Here is a 23,082-nt window from a genome sequence, read left to right as displayed (position 1 = left end):
TCTTCAAAGCATATGATAATAGTAAGTATTTACACACTTAGAAAGAGGACAGATAACTTCCTTTCTTATACACAAATTGCCTTTACCAATGTATATCCATTGGTGGAAAGCAGAGTGGCTGAGCTTTAATAACTCCCTAAACTTAATGCTGATTTTAAGTTTCGTTGGCCTTTTATCATCTCCTTTGCTTGTCTTTCGAGAGTCTATGACTTAAAATTCTTTTGGAGGTTCTCCCCCCTTGCCCCCACCGCCTTAAGGAAAAAAAAGAAAACCTTATATAAAATTGCCTTAGAAATGGAAATATAAAAACCATGTTGATTGTCCAGCATCAGTGGTTGTTCACTGGTGGTGATTTTGTCTTGAAGCAGCCTGTATGTGAAGGTTGGGAGATGCTTTTGGTTTCCATAATTGAAGCTGCTGCTGGTATCCACTGGGTAGAGACCTGGGATGTTGGTGAATACCCTATGCTGCACAGAACGGTTCCTCTAATAAAAATTACTCAGCTCCTAATGTCAGTAGTGGCCAAGGTTGAAAAACCCTGCCCTACAAAATGCCTGTTTTTCTTTATTAAAGTGGTATTATGCAGCCTCAAATATTTTAGAGAGGTATATTCTTTCATTTTGATAAAAATAAGGACAACCCTTCATTCATAATTCTTTGAAATCATTAATGCCACTGACAGACTTTTTGTTTTGTTTTGTTTGTTGAGGTAAGCTCTTGCTTTGTAGTTCAGAGTGGCCTTGAGCTCAGTATATAGCCCAGGCCGGTTTCAGTCTCACTCGGGTCTTCTTCCCTCAGCCTCCTGAGTGCTGGGATTACAGATGTGCACCACTGGGCCCAGCACTACAGACAAATTTAACTCAAAAGTAATAGATGCTCTTGAATTTACTGCGTGAGACCTCATTACATTATGAAGACCCAGGAGATTTTAGCTCTTGATAGACCTGATGGTGCTGTGATTTAACAAAGGAGTAAATATATTAGTCAAATAGTAGCGAATAATACAGGTAAGATCTTTGGTTGTCATTATATGCAGATTTTTACCTGAATTTAAAATATGTGGATAATAGCTAGGTACATCTGGATAGTAGGATTTGTATTTTTGTTTCTTCTGTGTCTTAGTTTTCTGCATTAAACATGTATTTCTTTATAAATATGGAAAAAGTAAATATTTTTAAAAGGAAAAATTAGCAGGGAACCAATGTAGGTTTTATATAGTGAATGTCGTGAAGGAACATGAATTTGAAATCATGCATTATTGGTTCTGGAGAGAGATGATATAAATATGGAGAGGATTGAAACAAGCAACATCACAAAGGTGCCAAGATCTTTAGTTTGACAAGCAGTTTTAAACCCTGGAGTGACTGAGAGAAGAGGAGTGCCTCCTGGGGGTCATGTCCTTTAATGGACTCTGAATTATGAAGCTGCTTGTCATTTCCTTTGTTTAGATCTTGTTGGCTGTGAAAAATCTCAGAGCCAAATGTGCAACCCACCTCTAACAAGTGAACAGTCATTTATAGCATGCATGTGTCCTAACTTCCTTGTGGCATTATTCTGATTTACCTTTTCTGGACTTTTTTCTTTGCGCCAGTTTCTTTCTCATTTTATATTATGATTGTATAAACTGCTTCAGTTCTTTATTGTAAAAAATAGTTTTACGTGTATCAAAATATCACATTGTACTCTAAACATGTATGACCGTGACCTGTCAATTAAATTTTTTTTTTCAAAAAGAAAAGTAATTTTGGTACCATTAACAGAAACAGGAAAGTCACGCTTGGTCAAGGGGAATCTTGGGTGAATTTGGTTCTTGGAATATTAAGGAGGCAGCTAGAAGCAGGAAGCTAGGTCTCAGAAAAAATGACAGGCAGGGCTGGGGATTTAGCTCAGTGGCAAAAGCGCCTGCCTGGCAAGCGCAAGGTCGTGAGTTCGGTTCCCGGTACCGGAGAAAAACCACAAAAAAAAAAAAAAAAAATGACAGGCAGATACTATAGTAAAGGATTTAACCTTGCTCAAACGGAAGAGAGGTGTGGCCTTGTGCATGGCTCCTGGGAGGTGTTCAGGTCCTTGGAACATCCTGCTTAGTAAGTGCCTTTGTTTATCTGGGGGCCTTGGATCACACCAGATACTGTGTCTGTAAGTATAGGGAGTTATGGTGGGAACTTTAGGTCACAGTAGCAGCTTGACATCTGGAGAAACTGTAGACTGAAATTAGCCGTGGAGGCAGGCAGTTAGAGCCCTAATGTCAGCTGTGGTTGCCGAGGCTCCAGTGCATGTCCTCTTTGGCAGTTCTTTGTGTGCTTTGTCACACACACCCTTTCCAAGAAGAGTTAATGCTGCCCTTGACTCCACTGGGAGAGAGTTGCTCCCAGTTTGGAATCCTCCTATATTCTGCCCCTTACAATCCCTGGCTGATTTAATTTGTATCATCCCTTAGCTGTGATCAACTGTAACTATAATAGCTGTTAGTGAATTGCTTTTGCAGATTGTTAAATCTCATAGTGGTCTTTGGACCCCCAAAGTGTAGTCAGAAGTGAAGGTGGTCATGTAAAAGTTCCTAGACCTTACACAGCTCTTATAAATTGGATAGGAAAACAGGTTGGAAGTAGTTTAAAAAAAAAAAAAAAAAAAAAAAAGATGTGCAGAGGCTGCTTAATGACAAGACTTTGAGAAATTTCATGAGGTCTAAGAAGAGAAAAAACAAGTAAAAGAAATAGATTTGAGTAGTCAGGGAGGTTGGGAGAGCAACCGAATTGTGCTCACCTTTGACATGGAGCTCACTGGGAACAGAAGATGGCAGATATATTATTCAGAGGGAAAAATTCGCAGACATGCTCAGTTGTGTAACCCAGTTTTCCCATTTTTTATGTACATATAGATGGGTTTCAAATCGTTGTAAATGTCAATGGCTTTTGTCCCCAGCTTTCAGCTCCTGGTGTTCCTAGAGAAGGTGCTGTAGGATCTGGGCAGGAATCTCTGGGTGCAGAGCCTGTTAGTCTTACTATTCTTCACTCCTGCCGTGTTGCCATTACCCACTAAGTGAACACCCTTGGGAAAGGTGCTATCCCCATTGTCCTCAGTACTAGAGCAAGAGTGTGTGGCATTGAGATCATGAGGAAGAACGGCCCCCGGACCTCTGCAGCGTTCACTGTCACCCACTATGCCTCAGCCTGCCCACTGCCTTATTTCCACAGGCCTGTCCCTCTGCTCCGGAGTCTGCTTTTAGAGGTCCACAGTCACTGAGTGCTTCTGTAGGCATTTGCTCTGTGGCCCTGCTCTACCCACTGGAACATACAATTATTTAATGCTCCCACCCAAAACCTGCGACACAGACTGCAAATCAGTTCCTGTATTCTAGTTCCTTGGGGTTGTTTACTAATTCTGTCATGTTTGATTCTTATTTGGGGTCTGAGGTAGGATTTTAAAAATTATAAACAGCCTGGTAAATGGGACAAGGTTTGGGGTAATTTATATGCCCCTGCCCCCACATACTCTCTTTTATTTCCTATGTGGGCTAGTATAAAAGCAGGCTGTATTCTTTATTCTGAGTTCTTTGTTCTGGATATTTCAAATAAATGGAATTTCACAATTGTAGCCCATTGTGCTTGGCTTCTTTCACTCAGCTTAATGTTTTCAACTTTGAAATATCTTGTACCACATGGCAGTCCTTTATTCATTTTATGATGAATAATATTCTGTCATCTGAATATCATGTTTCATTTATCCATTCATCAGTACATTTGAATTTTTTGGCTATTATGTATATGCTTCAAAGAACGTTTATGTATGAGTTATAGTGGATATTTATTTTCAATGCTGCTGGTGTACTATATCTAGAGGTGGAATTGCTGGGTTATGTGCTAGCTGCAGCCTCAGCTCCTTATCAAGGTGCTAGAGTGTTCCTCTAAGCAGGTATTATATCACTATATTTTTATTACCTTCAGCAGTTATATCTTGATTATACCTTCTTCTTTGTCCTCTTATATACCTACTTTTTCTTGAACTACTTTTAGAGACAATGGGCTACTCTTTTTCTTCCTCTTTTTTCTTTTTAAGATTGAGCGCATGTCTTTATTGCAGATCCATGGAGGTTTTGCATAGCTGCTAGAGTGAACAGAGAAGGACTGTTCTGGTTATTATTGTTGCATATCAAAATATCCCTAAACTTAGCAGCCTTGAACCACCTTTTTATTTTGGTCATGATTTTATATGTCAAGAGTTTAGAAGGACCAAAGTAGTGATAGCTTGCTTTTGCTTCATGATATCTGAGGATTCAGCTGAGCATCTCAGTGGCTTGAGATGATTCAGTGGCTGGGGACCAGAATTATCTGAATGCTTCTATGTCTGGCTCCTGGGCTAGAAGGATGGAAAACTAGAGCTGCCAACTATAGCTTCTGCATGTGTCTTCCTCATGTGGTATGGCTTGCTCATGGCATAAAGGTTTCAGAGTAGTCAGACTTCTTACCTGGCAACTTGGAGTTCTAAAAGTACATGTATACCTTGCAAGGTGGAAGTTGTATTGTTTTTACAACCTACCCTCAGAAGTCACAGTTGTTTTCACATTTCATGGCTTAGAGGCACAGCAGAAGCCTATTCAGATTCACAAGGAGGTTTAGAATTAGAGTCTATTTCTTGATAAGAACATTAAGGGTTCAAGAAGAGTGATGGATAGGGAGATACTGGTCAGCCTTCTGAAAAGCACAGCCAGACATAAGCCATCAGTAAAAAGGGTGCTCTACACTCCCAAGTACATACATTTACAAGTAGGTAGAATAAAAAAACAGATTGGGCTGTGAGCCCTAAGCCTAAAGCCCTCTAAGTTTGTTTAAATTGCTGTGTTAAATGTCAAACAGCAGGAACATACGTAAGTTGGTATGTGAGCTAGGCTTTCTGCTGATGATTAAACTGGAAAGCATTAATTAGTCTTGGATTATGAAGCTAGGTGGGGCTTTAGAATAAGGCTCAAAAATTCAGTTACTTTCCACATATATATCAAAGACTTTTTACTTACTCATTTGTAGTAATACATTTCTAAGACATGTCTAGAGGAATTAAGATATTTTGTTTTTTTGAGGAATTTTAGAATAATTCAGATTATTCATCTTGCGCTATGCATTTTTTTACTAGAGGATGTAATGTACACCTGGGAACATGTCTTTTGTTGTGTGGTTGAGTCATACTTTGCTCTGTGCTATGATACACCTTTGCGTCTTGAAAAAAGTAAAAGATTGTAGTTAACAATAGGTCTTGACTTTTTGAAGGAACTTAATATTTTATTTACATTTGTGAATGTAATTATGGCTTTTAGTTTGAAATAGCTTGAGAGCTGTTTACTGAGGTTGTTTCACTTAAAAGCTTTAGTCACTAGAAGAATATATTTTAGTTGTAAAAATAAATGTCAGTATATATAAAACATACATGAACTCTCACTCAACTAAACTGTTTCATTCTAAGATCATTTCCCCAGTTCATAATTCCATATGTTGTACTTTTATTCATCCAGGCATAATTAGAATCAAGCAATGAGCCCAAAACCTTTGAATAGAGGTCAGTGTCCGAATTCATAATCTAAAGCTCATGTCTTTTTATTATGGAAATCTCATTGAATACCTGCTTATGCTCTCATATAATCATATATATAGTGATCTCATATAATCATATAATGATCTCATATAATGTCCATTTACTTCTTTTCTGCTTACAATGCAAATGAGGAGGTGGTTATAAGAAAGACAAAAAATACAAAAATCACAAGGTTGCAATAAATGTTGTAGCCTAACACTAGATATAGTGAGAAAAATCTTAAGCAGAAAGACTGTGTGACTTACTGGGAAAAATCAGATCATCAAGCTTTTGGGCCCAGCAAAACTTTGGGCCAAAAGGCAACAAAGTGCGACACTTAACATACTCAAGGAAAATGGGAGCCAAAATACTATATTTAGCCAAACTGACCTTCAGTTATAATTGTCGCAAATAAACTGTTACATACAGGCACTGTGGGAATGTTGCTCTCGTGAGCGCATTGGGATTTTTTTTTTTAAGCTTCAATAGAAGCAGCCTAAATCAGTGAAGAGGCATATGCATGAAGATTGATTTTCTAAAAAGACATTTAATTGAGAAGTTAAACCTCTAGCATTCTTCAAGAGTGCTTAGTTTGCAGTATACTGTTAAGGATGTTACCCCTTCCACCTCCACTGAGGGTTACACCTAGGACCTTCCCACTGAGCTCCATCCCCAACCCCTGTTTTTAATGTTTTATTTTGAGACAGGATCTCACTAACTTGCTCTGTTACCCCATTTGGACTCAGATTTGTGATCCTCCTGCTTTAACCTCCCAGGCATGCACCACCATGCCCAGCTAGAAGTGTCCTAACCAGGCATTTGTTTAAACATAAAAGAAGCAGCATTTGATTTCTGTATATTTTCAGTTTAAGGATAATTTTTACATATATTTCATTGAAGAGTGGTTTGGATTCTTCAGGGTATCAAAGTTACCTGGAGATATGGTTGTATTTGGCATTATACAAGAGGTAATCAAAATACATGGTGAATCTTCATAATTTTTAAAGTTTATTACAGTAAAAGACATTGCCATTAACATATTCCTGTTGGCTTGAATCACCAGTGATATACGCATGACTGTCCCTTTGTGCAGCTAGAACCACCAGTAGTGTTTGCTTTTTGACATCAGATGATGGAATTTAAATGAGAATCACTTGGCTGTGAGACATATGAATTATGGCCCAGTTCTGAGTGTGGTAATCTCCCTCAGAATATTCCCCCTTGATTTGAACACATCCTTGTTCTTGGCACTTTCTAAAGCAGTTCTGAAGTTTTCTTTCGTGAGTGCCTTCACGAGGTGTGATTAAAGAAAATGCAGTGAAGGGTAGGGCCTATAGCTCAGTGGCACAGTGCCTGCCTGGCAAGCACAAGACTCTGGATTCTATTCCCGGTACAAAAAAAAAAAAAGTTGTTTAAGCTGGGCATAGTAAAAAAAAGAAAAAAGATGGGCATGGTGGCACACACCTGTAATCCCAGCATTTGGGAGGATGAGGCAGGAGGATGGCTGTGAGTTCGAGGCCAGCCTGGGCTAGAAAGTGAGCTTAAGGCCAGCCTGACTGCATAGTGAGACCCTGTCTCAAAAAGACAAAAAAAGGGAAAGAAAATACAGTAAATACTGCTGCCAAGTGTCATCCAGTGAAAAGGGAGGCTCACATAAACATTACAGTGCATCTTGATTCAGTTTATTCACTGTATTTGGCCACAGAAGATAAACGTTTTGAATCTGTTCAGGACGTTGAGGTAGCCATGACTGTGCTACTGTTAAAGACTCTCATTAAAGAGGACTCCCAGAACTGCTTCAGAAAGTGAAAGAGGGGCTGAGGATTTAGCTCAGTGGCATAGCGCCTGCCTGGCAAGCGCAAGGTCATGAGTTCGATTCCCAGTACCGGAAAAAAACAAAAACAAAAACAAAAAAATGAAAGTGAAAGAACAGTGGAATTAAGGTGGGTTTGTGTCTGAAGCAAAGGAGAGTATTCTGAGAGGGATTAATGGCCATATTTCTTTATAATAAATTTTTAAAAATTCAAATATTTTTAGTTACATCTTGTGTGTTTAAGAAGCAGGAGAGAAATGTTGGTAATGGGTACAAAACTTTCCTCTTAACTTTAATTGTTGAATGTAAAATTGGAGGCTATTAATGTACACAGTGCTTTCAATGAAATTGGGCCCATAGTTGTGTGTATGAGAAAAAAGCTTGAGACTTAAATTAGAAGGTCAAAAGACAGGAGTAATGTAGTTTGGGGTTTTGCAAAGGAGAACAATATAACACAGGACACATATTTTATAAGATTATTTATAAGAGTCACCCAAAAAATCCTACATAGGAGAGTGCAGGAAATCTGTCCACACACCAAAGTCCAAAGAATCTTGACCAGCTGAGGGCCTGGATCCTACAGTGTCCTGCATGAGTCCAGCTGAAGACCTAGAGCTCATAACAGTGCCTCCCATGATTTCAACTGGAGGCCTAGAGCCCATGACAATGTCTCATGCAGGCCTGTTTCATGGATCTGTGCTGGGAAAGTCCAAAGGTCAGTGGTGGAATCTACAAAGTCTATGTCAGTGGGATAAAGGATCTGTGCTAGCAGGCTGAGAGATCTACACTGGAGCCAGGAAGCAATGCTCAAAATAAGAACCCGGGGGCTAGGGATTTAGCTCAGCGGCAAAAGCGCCTGCCTGGCATGCACAAGGTCGTGAGTTTGGTTCCCGGTACCGGAGGAAAAAAAAAAAACAAAATAAGAACCCGAGCTCCCCAAAAAAGTACCACAGCCACCCTCAGCAACAGTGAGGTCCCAAGCTCCTCCGATGATCAGGACAGCCAAGTTCCCATCAGGAAAAGCCAACGTGACAAGCTTCTCCAGCAGACTGAGTAGTGTACCATCTTCCCCTCCAGAGGTAGGAAACGATGCTCAGAGTGAGGACCAGAACTCCCACAAAGAGAACCTAAGCCATTCTCAGTGCCAACAAGGCCCCGAGCTCCTTGCAGGGCGAAAACAGCCAAGTTCATCATGAAAGCCAGCACGACAAACTCCTCCAAAAGAACCAACAGCTCCTTAGAGCTTCTACCAGCTCCCCACAGCCTTTTTCAGTTCCCAACAGCCTTTCTTCTTCTCCAGTTTTGCCTCTGTCTTGGTTACTTTTCTCTCATTGCCAGGACAAAATACCTGATGAAATTAAGGAAGTTAAGGTTTATTTAATTAAGGAAGGAAAGGTTTATTTCGCTTACAGTTTGTGTAGATTTCAGTCCGTACTTGGCAGATTATAAGGCAGAGTGGCACATGGCAGAGGGCTACAGCTCATGGCGACAGAACACAGCAGAGCAACAAAACACACACAAGGGAGGAAATGGCCAGAAGCACCCTCTTCCTCTCCCTTACATATGCAAACTATCCACCCCAGGGCAGGTGGAGCTCTCACACCCATAATCAATCAAACTCTAAAAAGCCTGCCCCATGGCTGCATGAGGATTTGGGGGGACACTCAGACACAAACCATAATAGCCTCTTATGCTGCTGGCAACAATCCTCAGGTGGGCCTCCTACACCCAGCACGGCGCTTACTCAGTTCAGCTGGGGGTTATAAGTTGACCACCAATTGTCAGTCCACCACAATTAAGAACAATTAAATTTGTAGTGTTTCAGAAAAAGATTCTAGAACTGGGTAGTATTCTAGACCAAAGATAGTTCAGAATGGCTTGCCTTACTAAACATAGGTTATATTTCCAGCCAGAGGAAATGAAGGAACAAATAGAAACAGCCAGATTGGCTACAGTTGGCATTTGCTTTCTGTGATCATAGTCTGGCAGCTTTCAGCCTCTGATTGGCTTTAAATTCAGCTCCTGTGATTGGCTGAGACTCAGTTGCTTGGTCACAAGGATATATTCTTAGATTAAATTGCAGCATGTTTACACATTGAACTAGTTAGAGTTCAGTGTCAATGGGGTCTACTTTGGGAAGTATGGAGGCTGGTTTTTTGTTTTGTTCTGTTTTTTTTTTTGTCTGTTTTGAGACAGGGTTTCACTATGCAGTTCAGGTTGGCCTTGAACTCACAACAGCCCTCTTCTCTCAGCCTCCCTTCGGGCATGGGCCACCACCCCTGGCTGTTTATTGTTTAAGACCAGGTCTCTATGTATTTTAGGCTGGGCTTAAACTGACTGTGTGGCCCAGGCTGTCCTCAGACTCGTGGTGCTCTTCCTACTTCAGTCTCTGCGCCATCACACCAGCTTGTTGGAGGCTGGTTTAGGGCAAAGTTTTTTGTTCCAACAGTAATCAAGTAAATCTCTAGACATGGTCTTTTAGGTCTTTTAAAAACAACTGTCATGATCATTATGATCTGATGTTAAGTACTGTGCATTTTTAGGAGTCCTTTCTACTCTGAGGATGCATTTAAATGTGTTCTAAGGCACTCTCACAGGATTGAGAAACAGTTGTGGCATGCAGGAGATTCTGGAGCACAGATTAGGATTTTAGATATAGACTTACTTCAGAATGTGACTTGAATTTCCATTGTGGGCTCTTACCAGGTTTGAGAGTCTTTCCTAGAAAAAAATGGAAATATCAACAATAGTACCTTCTAGGGGCTGGGGATTTAGTTCAGCGGCACAGCACCTGCCTGGCAAGTGCAAGGTCGTAAGTTCGATTCCTGGTACCGGAAAAAAACCGAAAACAAAACAAAAAAACCAAAAAAAACAATAGTACCTTCTAGATAAATTTTTCTGTAGCTACAAAATCATAACACTGTAACAATAAAATAGATTATCATAAAAACAAAAAAATATGTATTTCTGTTTATTTAACCTTGTTTAGAGTCTGATCTCAACTTTATAAAGATCTAGAGTATTAGGATATTTTAAACTCTTCAATGTTTGAGGATGCCATAATACCCTTGCTCAGGCGCTTATAAATATTATCACAGCTCAATATTTTTATTAGGTATTTGTTAAATACTACAATTTTTTTTTTTAAATGTCTTTTTGAGACAGGGTCTTGCTATGCAGTTCAGGTTGTCCTTGAGCTCACTTTGTAGCCCAGGCTGGTCTCGAACTTGGACTGATCCTCCTCCTTCAGCCTCCCAAGTGCTGGGATTACAGGTGTGTACCACTCCACCTGGCTAAATACTACAAATTTTAATTTTCCAGAGTAATAAAAATTTTCCTACTATAGGACGTTACTTGGAATACATTCAGTTACCAATTTCTTTTTTTCCTTCTGGGCATAAGAAAAATAAAGGAAAATCTTCTAAGGATATGCTTTGTTAGTTTCCCCTGAAATAGTAAAGTCAAAACTTAGGCTCAGTTCTTCACAGTCTGATCTGAAAATACTTTTTTTGTCTTGTTCACATCAAATAGTAGGTTTTTACTTATGGACATATTTTCCTCATGCTACGCTGTCCTCTCTTTTGGTTACAGTACACTGCGTCTTTAAGTTTAGTCTACATTTTCAACTGGAGAAGCTTGTGTTACTTCTCCCTTCTGTCATACCAGGGAGCAGAAGAACAGATCTCCTGTTTATATCTGTCTTTGTTGTACTTGGATTCTCATATATTTATTGCCTGTTAAGATCCAGGTACTGCATGCTAGGTGCTAATGATACTGTTTCTAAAGAGAAATCTCTATTCCTGTCTTCGTAAAGTTTATAATCTCCTGGCAAGTGAGAAAACGAACGAAATACACTGTATTGTGTGGCATAACAGAACTTGCAGAAATATTGTGGCAGTGCATAGAAAAGGGGCCCTGCTCTGCCTCAGTCAGAAAATCAGGAAATGCTTTCTAGGAGTGGACTTTGCTTGAGTCTTTCTTAAAGCATAGTAGTTGTTATTTGTGTTCTAACATTTCATATACATAATTGAGGAATTTTCCAAATATACCCATGTATATGTATATGCGTATACATATAATAAACTAGGCAATAGATGAAGTAGTACAGTAGAAATAATATACAGTAAAACCTTGGATTGCAAGAAATGATCCACAAGATGAGCAAACATTTCCAGTAAATTTTAAAATGATAAAGGAGCAGTGTCTTGCAGTACAAGTGGTATGTGATGCTGAAGTGAGCCAATACTACTTCTTTCTCTTGCTGCGGGATGTGAGTGATTGTCTCCCAACAGCAAGACGTTATGGAGATCTCATTTGTAGAAGAGGAGGAGAAAAAGGCCCAGGAATCTCACTTCAAATGAGATTTCAAGGGAGATGTGTAAAATGTGGGAAATAGTACAACATTTTTAGAAGAGCACCACCCAAATAAGATGAATCTGCTTAATGACAATGCAACGTCACATTCTGTGAAATCCTCAAAAGGAGGCAAAAGCAAGTGTTACTGGATAGATTCCTGATCAAAAGGAAAAGATTCCATTGAGCCAATTAGACAGCAGTGATTTTGTTAGTGATATTGAAAGATCCTACACAATAACGCTCCTCTCATCTCCTTTACACCAGCCACAAAGGTTTCAAAGGTAGGAGCAAGTTAATTTATGTTTCTCTATATTTTGTATTTTATTTATTCTTTTGTGTTGTATTACAGTACTGTAATCATTTTTGTATGAATAGTTTTGAGTTATGGAACAAGCCATTTGAATTGCTGTTATTTTTTATGGGAAAAATGGCTTTGGTAGACCAGTGCTATGAATTACAGGCATGTTTCTGGAATAAATTAAACTTGGAAGCCAAAGTTTACTGTAATACCATGAGATTAAGGTTAACAATAAGGATTTATTAGAGATCTGCACATTTTGAAACAATGGCACAAATTTGTCGCATGATTTCTTAGTCATCAAAGCAAGAAAGAAAATGCAGTGGTTCTAAGATTGATAGTTTTTATAAGAGAAATAAAGATTTTTTTTTTCTGGTGTCACAGATAGATTTATCGCCAGGCATACCTAATCCTAGCATTTGGGAGTCGGAGGCAGGAGGATCATTGTGAGTTCGAGACCAGCCTGGGCTACAAAATGAGCTCAAGGCCAGCCTGAACTGCATAGCGAGACCCTGTCTCAAAAACAAAACAAAACAAAACAAAAAACAAAAGACATAATCAAAAACCAAGACATTTCTGAGGTTTTACCTTATTTGCAAGTCAGCAAGTTAACTTGCCACCAGTTTATGGGTATTTGGGGGAAGCTATGAGATTTCTTGGTCAGAGACAAAGGCCTTCATTACCCAAAGCACTGCGTAGAGCTTGAGCTTCATGTTCTTAGTGGTTCTCCTCAACAACCCCCTACCCCCATATCTAATCAACATGGTGAGGAGGCAGGCCCAAGTGGTACTGTATGCACAGTGGGTTTTTGTCATCTAAGAGGAATTCCAAGTTAGGTGTGTTTCATAAGGGTCCTCTGAAATGATACCATTCTGGGAGAGAGACTTTTCCTGCATGGCAAATCATCCTACCTTCTTCTCCAGGGGAAGATAGTGTCTCTATTTTCCAAGGTTGCTTGCTGTAGAAACCTTTGAAAGATAGCCTGGAGCAAAAGCCATCAATATTTCTCTTCCAAAAGTGTGCAGAAATATGACCACATATTGATGCCTTATTGTTTATTAATTTTGTGTGAGTATACTACTGCCCAGAGCTTCCAGTGTGATTGAGTAAAAGTGGGGAGAACAAGCATCTGTACTTTGTTTCTGGTCACAGGGGAAAAACATTCAGTCTTTCATCACACACCCCCACCCTGTACCCCTGTGGAGATGGACCCCAGAGCCTAAGCATGCCCAGTTGTCACTCTGCCCCTGAGCTCAAGGCCAGCCTGAACTGCATAGCAAGACCCTGTCTCAAAAAGATTTTTAAAAAAGGAACAGAGAAACATTTGAGTCTTTGTGCCTTCTGTAACTGTACTTTAGACCTCTGTGTGCTAGATAGTGGAGTGGTCAGGACATGCCCACCAGTAGCCATGACAGCATGCGGGGAATTGGAGGAGTTACCTCTGGAGTTACCTCAGTTCTAAGGGCTCACATTCCTTGGGTGTTGGTTAGGTGGTGTCAGCCTGCCGTGTGGAGACATAAGCCTCTGCTGGCAGCGTGAGTGTTAGGTAGAGATGCCCAGTGTTCAAGGTTACCATTCTGTGAAAGGGGAGTGAAAGATGGTGAAAGTTCTGTAGGAATGTAGGAGATGGGGTTTGAGAATGCATAGAATATATATATGTCATTTTCAAAATTAAAAGTGTATTAAATGTTTTCTGCTTTTAAAGGTTACTTCTGTGTTCCTCTTGTACAGTTGGCCTATTTTTAGATAGTGTTTTAATTGCCTGTAGGCTCCAGAGATACTGGACTCCACTAGTAATTTGTTGTTATTCAACTTTCAAAGCCCGTAGAGAAGAGAAACTGCTACATTTCTCCTGTGATTACAGTGGTGATGGTGCTCTTCTGTTTTTGCTCACATTCTGGCTCTTTGAGAATTTGAACCTGAAATATATACTAATGACAGGTTTCTTCTCTTTATGCATGACTAAATTTTTAAAAATTTAGAGATGTTAATTTTAGCAGTAATATAAACTTAAGTATCACGTAGCTTTTAATTTTTTAAGCCATCCAGTTTTTTCTGTATTAACACCAGGACACAACACTCCCGTTCTCAAAAAAATGGAGTGCTTTTCTTAATGGTGAGTAGAACACAGGCTTTGGAGGCACATGTAGTTTCCAGCCCTGAGGCCAGGCACTTTTGATGCCTCTGCAGCAGTGTAGAAAGAATGCCATCTCCTTTGTAAGAGTTAAGTAGGGAAGCCATCAGTATTTTGTAAATACTTGTCTTGTAAAGTGTAACTGGTCCCTGGAGGAGTTTGCTAAGCAGATATGTGTGGAGTATGCAGTATAATACCCTAAACTCTTGAGGTTCATACAGTGTGTTTTAAAATATTAGGTGTAGGGTCAGGAAATGTGGTTAGCTTTAACTTTGTACTTCCCACCTTCTTTCTTTCTCTCCTGCTTTCCTATGGAAAACCTGAAATATATTAAAGTTTACTTTTGTTTCATAGAACATAGATCTGAAGATAAAGTACATTCCATGGTATTCCTAACTCATAACTCAAAAGTGTTAGCTTTCTTTTCCTTCTTTTCAGTGTTTATTTTAATGTTTTCAAACTGTACTGGAAAAAAATATGAGGAACTCAAAGCCCATTTATTTTAGTTACTTAGAGAAATACAGTTAATAAGTTTTAATAACTTTCTATATTTTATTTCTAATTTTCTATAATTATTATTATTATTATTATTATTTTTTTTTTTTTTTTTGGTTTTTCTCCGGTACCGGGAACCGAGCTCACGACCTTGCGCTTGCCAGGCAGGCGCTTTTGCTGCTGAGCTAAATCCCCAGCCCCTATAATTATTAATATCTATATTCCAAAATATTGTTAGACCTTGAGATTAAAATCTAGGAAGCCCAAGTGTGGTGATGATAGGACAGTAAAAACCTTAGAAACTCAGAGATGGGGATATAGCTCAGTGGCACAAAGCACCTGCCTGGCAAGCGCAAGGTCCTGAGTTCAATTCCCAGTACCAAAAAACCCTTAGAAACTCGGTATTTGGTCCGATTCCTGCCTCATTAATCCACCACAACGTAAGTTAAAGTATGACTCACACCCTCTAGGAGTTGCACAGGTACATTGTAAGATGTAGTGTAAACAACTTCCTGTGCCTGTTCTGATCCTCTCAATATGACATGAACCGTCGCTGTCTTTCTTGAGTGATTTATAAGAATTCTGCAGGTTAGAAAAATGAAAAATAACGGCTAGGGATGTAGGTCAGCACTGTCTGGCATACACAAAAGTCTAGGGTTCAATAAATCAAATGAGAGAGGGAGAAGGAGGGAGGAGGACATCTTTAAAAAGCAACATATGTTAAATTTAAAGAAGGAAAAACTTGTTTCCAAAGTAGAAAAGCATTGTTTTGGAAAAATTTGAATAGATTAGAATAAAATATAAATATTAAGAATAAAAGTAATATTCTATCCATTGCTAACATCCTGCGCCCTTTTATTATTTCTTTTGTATTTTGGAAAAATTATATTTTAAGTTGCCTGCTTAAAAATGCAGAATGAAAGCTCTTTTTATGCCAGATGTCAGCAGGCAGCCTAACCTCCTGAGAATCTGCCTCAGTGGTACTTGCTCTTCTCCCCAACCAATTTCTTCGTTTCTACAGTGAGTTTCCAGGCAGGAGTTTCTGGTGGAAGAAGGTAATGAGAAGACAAGGCCAGGCAGTTGGAGGGTAACTTAAAATATATCTTACACAATTCCTAACTGGTTTTACATAAACTACTAGTGTATACAAAATTATACAGCATAAACATCCTTTAATTTCATGAGTTTTCTTGTAAAATGCAAAAAGATTTGAGTTTACCATAAGGGAAAATATTTGTACATTTATACACTGTTATGTATACACATCTCAACTTAAATAAAAATCACAGGTTATTGTTACGAAGTACTAGATGGTTTGCTGCCTTTTCAACATGTGCATGATAGGGCTGTAACATGTATGTCTCCACTGGTACATGCATGACTGTCCCATTGGGTGACTTTTTATTAATTAGTAAAAAAGACCAGTAAAAATTATTAGATACACAGAAAAAAAAGATTATTAGATACATTTGTACCACCAGTGGTACACATTACCTGATAGGACACTCATGCATATACCACTGGTAGTTTAAGCTGGCAGGAATGTGTTAAGTTTTACTGATTGATTGGTTTTTTGAGACAGGGTCTCCTTATGTAGTTCAGGCTGGCCTTTAAATTACTGTAGTCCTCCTGCCTCATCCTCTTGAGTACTGGAATTACAGGCATGCGTCACCATGCCCAGCCCATTTTAAATTTATTAAACAAAAATCCAAGTGGGATTTCATAGAATATTTTTCTCCTAATGAAAGGTAAGCCTGAATAAATGTATTTTAAACATGTTACTCTAATTCTGTTATTTTAGAGCTTTCTTTAATGACATCAGGAATTGATAAGGAAATGAAATGTATTACTATTTTCCTCTCTGTCTTTCTAGGTGGCTATCATCCAGTGAAAATTGGAGACCTCTTCAATGGTCGATACCATGTCATTAGAAAGCTAGGATGGGGGCACTTCTCTACTGTCTGGCTGTGCTGGGATATGCAGTAAGTGTCATTTCTGCACTCGATTCTGACACAGTTCGTCATCTCTTTCTAAGCATATGTAGCCAAGAAGCATTCTGACTTTGTTGTGTCATAGAAAGTGCTGCTTAGCACAGGATACCTCAGCTGAATTTTCTTCCCCTTTTAGTTAAAGTTCATTGGCATAGGTATTTAAAAATGTGAGCTCTCTTGTGGCATTATTTCTGAATCTTATTCCTTGAAATTGCATTTCATAAGGATAATTACTTTTTTAGTAATTCATGTCAGAAAAATACTCAGATGAAAATCAGTAATGTGTAGCTTTTTCCAAATAAGTGTTTTCTGACATTATTTAGAAGCTATGACCCATAATTATAAATGCCTTGTTGCTCAGTACATATAAACATGTGTACTTGGTGTGATATATGAACTGAAACAAGTGTTAGAACACTTATCCTTTCTCTATGGTAACTCAGACACATTCATAATCTACTTTAATTAGAATAAAATCAAAACAACAAAGAGAGATTGTCTTGTCCCATAGACACTCTATTTGTGATCCCCATATTTGAAGAGTAATATTTCAAAGGAAAACTTATTAAAAGTTTCTGTTTATTGCATAGACCTTATTATAACATCTCTTCTTTGGCTAGTGATATAAATAACTATGCTTTTTTTTTTTTAAGGGGGAAAAGATTCGTTGCAATGAAAGTTGTAAAAAGTGCCCAGCATTACACAGAGACAGCCTTGGATGAAATAAAATTGCTCAAATGTGTAAGTAGTACAAAAAAAATGTGACTAATATAAGGAAAACAAATAACCATTGTTATAGCGGGCTTTTTGTTTTTGTTTTTGTATTTTTGGTTTTTTTTCCGGTACCGGGAATTGAACTCACAACCTTGTGCTTGCCAGGCAGGTGCTGTGCTGCTGAGCTAAATCCCCAGCCCCTATAGAGGGCTTTTTGGGTAATACTAACATAGAAGAATTTTTATAGGTTCAAATGCTAAATCTTTTATTTAAAAAATACCACTAGGTGCATTGGTATAGTGGAAAATAGTTCACATTTTAAATTTCTCTGATCTTGTATTCATTTTTCTTTGCATAGGTTCGAGAAAGTGACCCCAGTGACCCAAACAAAGACATGGTGGTCCAGCTCATTGATGACTTCAAGATTTCGGGCATGAATGGAATACGTATCCTTCTTGATGGCTGAATTACAGTGCTTTTTATTGTTTGTTTTTTTTTTATTTTAAGAAACAAACAGGATTATTTAAAGTTCCTGCAAACTTCTGTGTCCTCTCTACATAAACTTTCTAGGATCATTGTGAAGTCTTATAAAATGGGGCACCTAGAATGGCCCATTTGATTTTGGGTGGAATTATTTTTTGTTTGTTTGTTTTTGGTTTTTCTCTGGTACCGGGAACCGAACTCATGACCTTGCGCTTGCCAGGCAGGCGCTTTTGCCGCTGAGCTAAATCCCCAGCCTCTTGGGTGGAATTAACTATTGATCTTTTGTCAGTAATTACGGTGTTTGTTTGTGCTGTGTAGGTAGAAGTGTTTGCTAGTACCTCTCTGTGCTTTAAACTTTTTAAAACGAGTGCACAAGGGCAACATGGCTGCGAAGCATGTGAGGCTAACATATTTGTTGACTCAACAAAAGGAAAAATCCTCTGTTAATGCTAACTTCCCCAAATTGTACTTTTAAGTACTATTATTAGTGACTCATCCTAATAACTCTGCATTCTATTTCCAGGATAATAAAACTGAGTCTTTTAAGTAAGTGTTCCTGTAGAGGATCATTTATGCTAGGTGAATACTAAAGTACAAGTCCCTGTCCTGTGTTGTTTACTGGTGCACACTTGTGCACATGTGCGTGTGTAGCCTCGCTTTACTGCTGGAGATGGAACCCAGGCCTTCAAGCATTCTAGGCAGGTGCTTTTACACTGAGCCACATTACTTGCCTCCTGGTTTTATTTTACTTTGTTCACTTTGAAAAAGCCTGGTAAAAGTAGTGGTCTTTTTTTTTTTTTTTTTTTTTTTGGTGGCACTGGGGATTGGACTCGGCCTTGTGCATGCTAGACAAGCACTCTACCACTGAGTTCCATCCCTAGCCCAAGCCTAGTAAAAGTAAAGTGATGTTATTTTCTACACTAGTTAGCAAATGGAAGAGATCTCCATTGTTTTTCTGTTAAAACTTTCATTATAAAAAGTTTCAAATATAATGTAAAAGTAGTATAGTACCATAATTTTCTATAAATTTGTCACCACAATTGAATAATTATTATGGTCTGGCTATACTTCTTTATTCTTTCTAAGTTGCTGAATTACTGTAAAACAAATTCTAGATGTCATATTCTTCTACCTGTATCGATGTCAATATGCATCTTTGAAAAAAATACAGATTTTTATTTTAGTGGTTCTAGGAATCGAGCCCAGGTACCCTCTTCCACTGAGCAGTGTTCCTGCCTTTTTTATTTTTTGAGACAGGATTGCAAGCTGATCTCAAATCTGTAATTTTTGTGTCCCCGTCTGCTAAGTAGCTGGATTGTATTAGAGTAATTAGAAAAAATACCCATAAATTAACAATAATATGTTGATGTCATATCCACTTGCTCATTTTCTAAATCACAAAATGACCTTTTTCAGACAGCTTTTAAGATTCTGTCTTTCGTTGAACATCTGGGATTTTAATTATGATGTATTATGGGGAGCTTTCTTTTAAAAAATCAGTTAATTAGCATTCTCTATGCCTTGCTTACCTGTATGTTGAAATCTTTCCTCTTAATTGGTTTTGAGGGACCCAGGAGCTAGTGATCAGGAGGTAGTGGTAAGGAGTTTCTGCCTTTCCCTTCTTCTGCCTGAGGCGTTGACAAAGGGTCACCCCAAAGGGCAAATGAGAGAGAGAGAAAGCATCCCAAAACATATAGCTTATAGCTGAGAGCGCAAATGGAGAGGAAAGATAATGTCTGTAAATTCCAAAATATTCTGTGCATATGTCCATGCTGAAGCCCTGAGGTCGTCCTTTGAGCATGGAGCATCACATAACCTCTGAGATGTGACTCTAGGTCTTTTGAATGCCTCAGCCACCTTGATACTGGTGATGTTCTCGTAGGTATATGCTGATCTCCAAATATGTCAAGGTATATGCATTAAGTATGAACAGCTTTTTGTATATCAATCCTTTTTCCATGATTTAAAAAATGTTTTAGAATTCCAGATTCCTGAGTTTTCATTATTACAGAGTGCCTGCTCAGGTTCAGAGGGGTGGAAGTGTAGCTCTGTATGGGCTGGGATCTGCCTTGGCTACTATTAGACTCTCTGAGGCAGACTTCCCTTGTCTCCACAGTGGGGGTCATTAGATATTTCCTGAAGTGATTTTCAAAATAATGTATAGGAGTACTTAGTAAAAAAAAAAAAAATCAGTTCTTTCTATTTAGGTGAGTCACAGCAAGTGACTACTTTGGATATTAGTGATAGTACTGATACGGTATTTTACAAAGAAATAAATGTTTTGCAAGTGCCACATGACGCTGCTTTTAGTACCTGCCTTATTCCTAGAAATGCATCCACAAACAGTCCTTAACCCTGTCCCAGACGTATGCATGGTCTTTGAAGTGCTTGGCCACCATCTCCTGAAATGGATAATCAAGTCAAATTACCAGGGTCTCCCAGTACGTTGTGTGAAGAGTATCATTCGACAGGTGAGGCTTCTGAGGCAGCCTGCTCACCCCCAATTGGCTGGCCTTTTGTGTGGACTTGTATTTTTAGTATGTGAATAAATAACATGTTGAACTGTTAATAAATCAGCTTTATACTTATTTAATGGTTATCATGCCCTATTGTGAAGGAAACAGATAATATGAATGTCAGGCACACATCTCTTGTAGCATACTTGTCTCTTTTAAGGTAAGTGATGTAGTATAATCAGAAATTGTTGTATCCGTATACTTACTATAAAGCATCCCTCTTCATTCCTTAGAAATAGTAAATGAATACAATATAATTATTTTCTTAGTATCCTTGGATGGAGTGAAAATCAAAAATGCTTGGAATTACTTAAAGGTCCAGTTTTAAAGGGAATTAATTTAGGGAATCTAATTGACAGAATGGTGACTGTACTAATAATACTGTATTGTAAAGCCAGATGTGACACAGACCTATAATCCCAACACTTGAGAGGCTGAGGCAGGAGGAGTGAGACTACATAATGAGACCCTGTCTCAAACAACAACAACTACTACAACAAAAAAACTCCTCTATTGTATACTTGAAATTTGTAGAAATCATATATATTCTCATAATACACAAGAGAACTTAAAGTTATTTATTTACAATAGTCACTATATAATGTGTAAATATATCACATCACATATTACACAGTAAATGTATTCAGTTTTTATTGTTACTTATACCTCAGTGAAATTAGGGGAACAAACCTGGAATCATGAGAGGAGTGGCTGGAGAGAACAAGGCTCTCTGCATTCACTTCCATCAATTGGACTGAAATACATCCACATGAATTGAGGTATATAGGGAGCATTGTGTTAGATACGTACTTTGTTCACTTGCCTTACTGGAAGAAAAGCCTCACTTAAGGACTGGCTTAACAGAGATGCTTGAGTAGGTATTGATAGAATGAAAATAGGCATAGATGGGAAATCTAACTAGCGATGTTCACCAGATTCAGTTTTGTGCATGAAATATATGTCTGCGTTCTATTTATTTCCTGTAACTCCTCAATTAGGAAATTTGCAGATAATGACATAGTCTAGATAACCTTATGGTGTAATGGTTGATTATCACAGACAATTCTGCAGAGTAATATGTCAAGGAAGTTGCTTGGTTTGCTGGAGATTTGGGCTAGGTGATTAAGAAGCCCCCTCCATATCTTCAGGTCCACAGCTTGGACTAAGCACTCGGGGAATTTCACACACAAAACATAGCATTGGTCTAGAATGTTGAAATAGAAAAAGAATCATAGTGCCCAGCTATAAACATTTTTTGATTCAACAGATAGGTGCCTTAAAACAAGCCTTCCTAACAAATTCATTTTATAAAAATTTCAAAGTTTAAATTTGCATAGTGAAAGTATCCTAGATTATATTTCTTTTTTTGTTTTGTTTTGTTTTGTTTTGTTTTTCTCCGGTACCGGGAACTGAACTCACCACCTTGCGCTTGCCAGGCAGGTGCTTTTGCCGCCGAGCTAAATCCCCAGCCCCTAGATTATATTTCTGAAATTGTGAGTAGGTAACCTTCTTTAGCTTGCCTGTGTGTTCCTCGGTTATCTTTTCCTTTTGTGCTGCAGATTGACCGCGTGTTTTCTGACAGCACAGTATTGAGGACAGGGCTGGTGGGTAGGAGAAGGCTGGCTGCCTTGCCTTGTTTCAGTTGAACTGAGACACTGTTTCATGTCATGCGTGTGTCTTGGTTACTTTTCTCTCGTTGCTGGAACAAAATACCTGATGCCCAAAATTAAGGAAGGAAAGATTTATTTCGCTTACAGTTTGTGGAGGTTTTAGTCCATACTTGGCAGGTTACAAGGCAGAGTGGCACATGGCAGAGGGCTACAGCTCCTGGCGGCAGAACACAGCAAAAGCAACAAGCACTAAAAGGGAGGAATGGCGGCAAGCAGCCTCTTCCTCTCCCTTACTTACGCAAACTGTCCACCCCAGGGTGGGTGTAGCTCTCACACCCATAGTCAATCAAACTCTAAAAGCCTGCCCCATGGCCGCATGAGGCTTTGGGGGACACCCAGACACAAACCATAACAGCGTGGAATATATGCGTGCTTATTAAATGCTTGTAGTTTACTTTGATAATCTACCTGTTCCCTTTTAGGTTCAGGTAATAACAGTTTTATTCATTATTTTAACACAGGCTAATATCTCCAATGAAACAACAGTTTGAATGTAGAAGAGGATATGTGGTGAGGTGAAATTAATGTGTTAGTCAGTTATTCTATCCCCACATGATGCTTAGATATTTGTAGCTTTTAGTGGTTCTAAAACTCCTTGAAAGATCATCTTGTTAAAACCTGGGAAGAGCTGGGCGTGGTGAAACACGCTGGTAATCCTGGAACTCAGGAGGCTGAGGCAGGAGGATCATTGCCAGTTTGAGGCCAATCTGGGCTACAAAGCTACAAAGTAAGTTCAAGACCAGCCTGAACTGCATAGTGAGACCCTGGCTCAAAAAGACCAAAAAAAAAAAAAAAAAAAAACCAACTTGCGAAGAATCTTACAAAGTATCCCTAAAATCACGTACTATTAAAGGATTTACACAGTCAAACAAACAGTAGTTTAGAACAGCTGCCTGCATGCATTTCACACAGGCTCCATCAGTCACTAGAACTCATCTGAGCCTGGGTTCAAAGCAGTCTGCTAGCCGTGGGCTGTTGGCCACATCACCCTTTCAGTATGACAGTGTAAGAAGGTGAATACAGGTGAACACTTGGCGCTTATTTTACTTT

At 38.8% G+C, this 23,082-nt stretch overlaps 1 protein-coding gene across 6 annotated transcripts in view; it reads left to right on the top strand.

The window, feature by feature from the left end:
• Nucleotides 1-23,082, top strand: part of Srpk2 (SRSF protein kinase 2) — a 226,825-nt gene that overhangs the window by 162,176 nt on the left and 41,567 nt on the right. For all 6 annotated transcript variants that reach the window (XM_013510525.1, XM_013510522.1, XM_013510524.1 and 3 more), the window contains 4 exons: nucleotides 16,532-16,640; nucleotides 17,303-17,390; nucleotides 17,722-17,809; nucleotides 20,211-20,317. In XM_013510525.1, coding sequence (XP_013365979.1) covers nucleotides 16,532-16,640; nucleotides 17,303-17,390; nucleotides 17,722-17,809; nucleotides 20,211-20,317 — 392 coding nt within the window. The remainder of the gene's footprint in view (nucleotides 1-16,531; nucleotides 16,641-17,302; nucleotides 17,391-17,721; nucleotides 17,810-20,210; nucleotides 20,318-23,082) is intronic.

This window comes from Chinchilla lanigera, unplaced genomic scaffold (assembly GCF_000276665.1).
Source record: "Chinchilla lanigera isolate Chin_1 unplaced genomic scaffold, ChiLan1.0 scaffold00009, whole genome shotgun sequence".
NCBI lineage: Eukaryota > Metazoa > Chordata > Mammalia > Rodentia > Chinchillidae > Chinchilla > Chinchilla lanigera.
Note: the sequence above shows the minus strand (reverse complement) of the source record. Positions and strands in the feature narration are given on the sequence as shown.